Here is a 2888-nt window from a genome sequence, read left to right as displayed (position 1 = left end):
TTCAGAATGTGTTGAGTACCTACTATACCCCAGGGAATGTGTTACCAGGGGGTTATTATAATCACTAAAATCTAAATGCATTGAAGCCGGTCAGAGAAGGACAAATACCACATGATTGCACTAAATATGTGGAATCTAATGAACAACAAAAAAAAATAAATTCACAAATAAAATAGATCCAGAGACATGGAAGCATGCAACAGACTGAAGGATCTCAAAAGGGAAGGGAAGAGGGGGAGGAAGAGATGAAGGAAATAATTTGTATGCATGTATGTATAACCCATGAACATAGACAATAGTATGGTGAAGGCCGGTGGCAGGGGGAAATTGGGAGCAAGTTGGAAGAGGTCAAACGGGGGAAGGAAGGGGACATCTATAATACTTTCAACAATAAAGATATATTTTTAAAATAGCTCTGTGATTTTTAGAAATACACACAATATGTATAATTTAAAATTTATTTCTAAATGTAAAAAATTTGACATTTTAAAAATATTTTTTATTTTATTTCAGAGAGGAAGGGAGAGGGAGAGAGAGGTAGAAACATCAATGATGAGAAAGAATCGCCGATTGGCTGCCTTCTGCTTGCTCCACTCTGGGGATCAAGCACACAACCCAGGCATGTGTCCTGACTTGGAATCGAACCATGACCTCCTGGTTCATAGATCGACGCTCAACCACTGAGCTACGTTGACTGGGCAACTTTTCTATTTCATTAAAACCTCTCCAAGCATCCATAAAATGCCAAGACCCTTATTCATTTATTTATTTGTTATATATTTTGGAGACCTGGACCTTCTCCAAGCAAACTAAGAACATCATATAGTTTGTTATTATAATTTTTTATTATAGAATTCCAAAAATACTATCAATTTTATGTAGAGTTCTTGTTATTATATAACTCCAAATAAAATCTCAATTGCACATCTGTAAAAATAATTTTTATAACAAACTATCAATCTCCAGATTATGAAAGGTACCTTAAGAATAGGAAGCCGTACCGAAATCAATTACCCATTATCAATGAAGTTAATAATTTAGATAAGCCTTTCTTTTTCAGCACCCTCAGTTTTGGTTTAAAATACATCAATTCCAAAATATCTATGTTTTTAATAACTTGAACTTTTCCCACATTCCTCTTTTGCAAAAATAAACTTTATAGCCATTTTCCTAATTCAAGTCCTCAATATGGCCCAACTGACCACTTGCTAGTGGTGAAAGTTTAGTTTTCTTTATGTGGTAGGGACTCTTGCCCTCTTAGAATGCCACAGGAATTGGAGAGTTTATGCATTGCCAGAATACAGGGATAGACCTACACCTGTTTCATTGTGGTGCTATTCATACTGCTCCTTCTGCAAGACAGAAATGTTGCCCAGCTGACATGGCTCAATGGTTGGATCATTGATCAATGGAGTCCCTTTCCTTCTGGGGCCCACAGATGCTCTGAATGGGCTCAGAGATGCCCACACAGCAGCCTCCCCACAGAGGGGAGACTTCCCCACAGATTCTCCCATTAATTTTTCTGTCTCTCATGTGCATAGACATTCTACAGGCACATAACCACATCAGGGCAGGCTGGATGTTGGTTTGCTACTCAAAAAAATCCTAAAACCCTTTCAGTCTCAGGCTCAGTAAACTCTCCTTGTCATTTTGCATTAGCCCTCTACAAACCCCCGTTCTTCAGGACACAACACTATCTTTATCTTCTAAACCCGACACATGGGACAGATTGCCTCTGAAATGCTTTTTGGCAACTCATGTTTTGCCCTGAAACATGACAGGTGTTAAAGTCTGCCTGAGGAAAGTGAGCCCCAAATCAGAATAGAATAGACTGTGGAAGTGAAAATAATTCTCCATTCTGCAAGTCTCCTACAACACTAAGGACACCATGAAAACTGTTAACTCTATAAATTATCTTGCCATCTATCCTTTATTTGTATTGAATCATGTTGTACTTTAAAAAGAGTAATATTGTTAACAGTACAGATAGTATGGCAGAACTGTTTCAATATACTGGAGAGAAATAAAAAACACATATTGTATCTGGATTGACTTGTAAGGATAGTTTCCTTAATCAATGTTGCTTTCAACAGATAGATATAGATAATTCAGAGATGAAAGAAAGAGCTTTCAGCTCCCAAGTATTTTCTTATCTAGTTTCTGCTGTGGGAAATTGTGTCAGTTCTTGAAATTGTTTAAATCTGGAATATAACCATTATCATGGTGAAATGGGTGGAGTTTTTTTGTTTGTTTGTTTGTTTGGCCAGTAATTAATAGATAGAAACATTTCTCCTCTACCTTTTTTGAAAAGTGAGAGCCTTGGTACAAAAGGTAGTTTGCACAGATTTGTATTTGAATGCTGGGTAGGCATCAAAAAAAAATCTGCCAAGAAAGTTTCTCCTCCCAAGGTTTATAAAGGAACATGAACTGCCTCAGAATATATAAGAACTGTGTCTTACTGTCTGAAGATATTATGCACACTATGTGAGTGTTCTTCTACCAAAAGATCACCATCCAAATCACATTCAAAATTTCTGACTTCAATGAATCCTTGCTTCATCAATAGTGTAGATTCAGTTGTCCTGTTTTCATTCTGAAAATGGTATAATTTTAGCAAAGTGAAAAGAGCAGTTTTAACTGCCAACATTATCTCTGTATCCTAAGAAGGCCATCCTGTAAGTTTCTGGTGAATGTACTGATGGAGAAATTAAATGCAGATTACTTTATATCTTAGTTATCATATTTCTAGGTTTATAATTTCTTAATTTTTCCACTGGAGTTTTGGTTTCAGTTTTAAGTGAGAGACTGCCTTTGTTCAGAGAAATCAGCATTGAGGAGCCCTGAGAATCACAGGCTCTGACATCCAGGGAAGATGTGAGAAAATTAGA

At 36.6% G+C, this 2888-nt stretch overlaps 1 protein-coding gene across 1 annotated transcript in view; it reads right to left on the bottom strand.

The window, feature by feature from the left end:
* Window positions 1–2455: 2455 nt before the first annotated feature.
* Window positions 2456–2888, bottom strand: part of MPLKIP (M-phase specific PLK1 interacting protein) — a 25088-nt gene continuing 24655 nt past the window's right edge. The window contains exon 4 of the mRNA XM_006757247.2: window positions 2456–2593. Coding sequence (XP_006757310.1) covers window positions 2456–2593 — 138 coding nt within the window. The remainder of the gene's footprint in view (window positions 2594–2888) is intronic.

This window comes from Myotis davidii, unplaced genomic scaffold (assembly GCF_000327345.1).
Source record: "Myotis davidii unplaced genomic scaffold, ASM32734v1 scaffold573, whole genome shotgun sequence".
NCBI lineage: Eukaryota > Metazoa > Chordata > Mammalia > Chiroptera > Vespertilionidae > Myotis > Myotis davidii.
The sequence above is the reverse complement of the archived record's forward strand: the minus strand, read 5'-3'. Positions and strand labels throughout refer to the sequence as shown.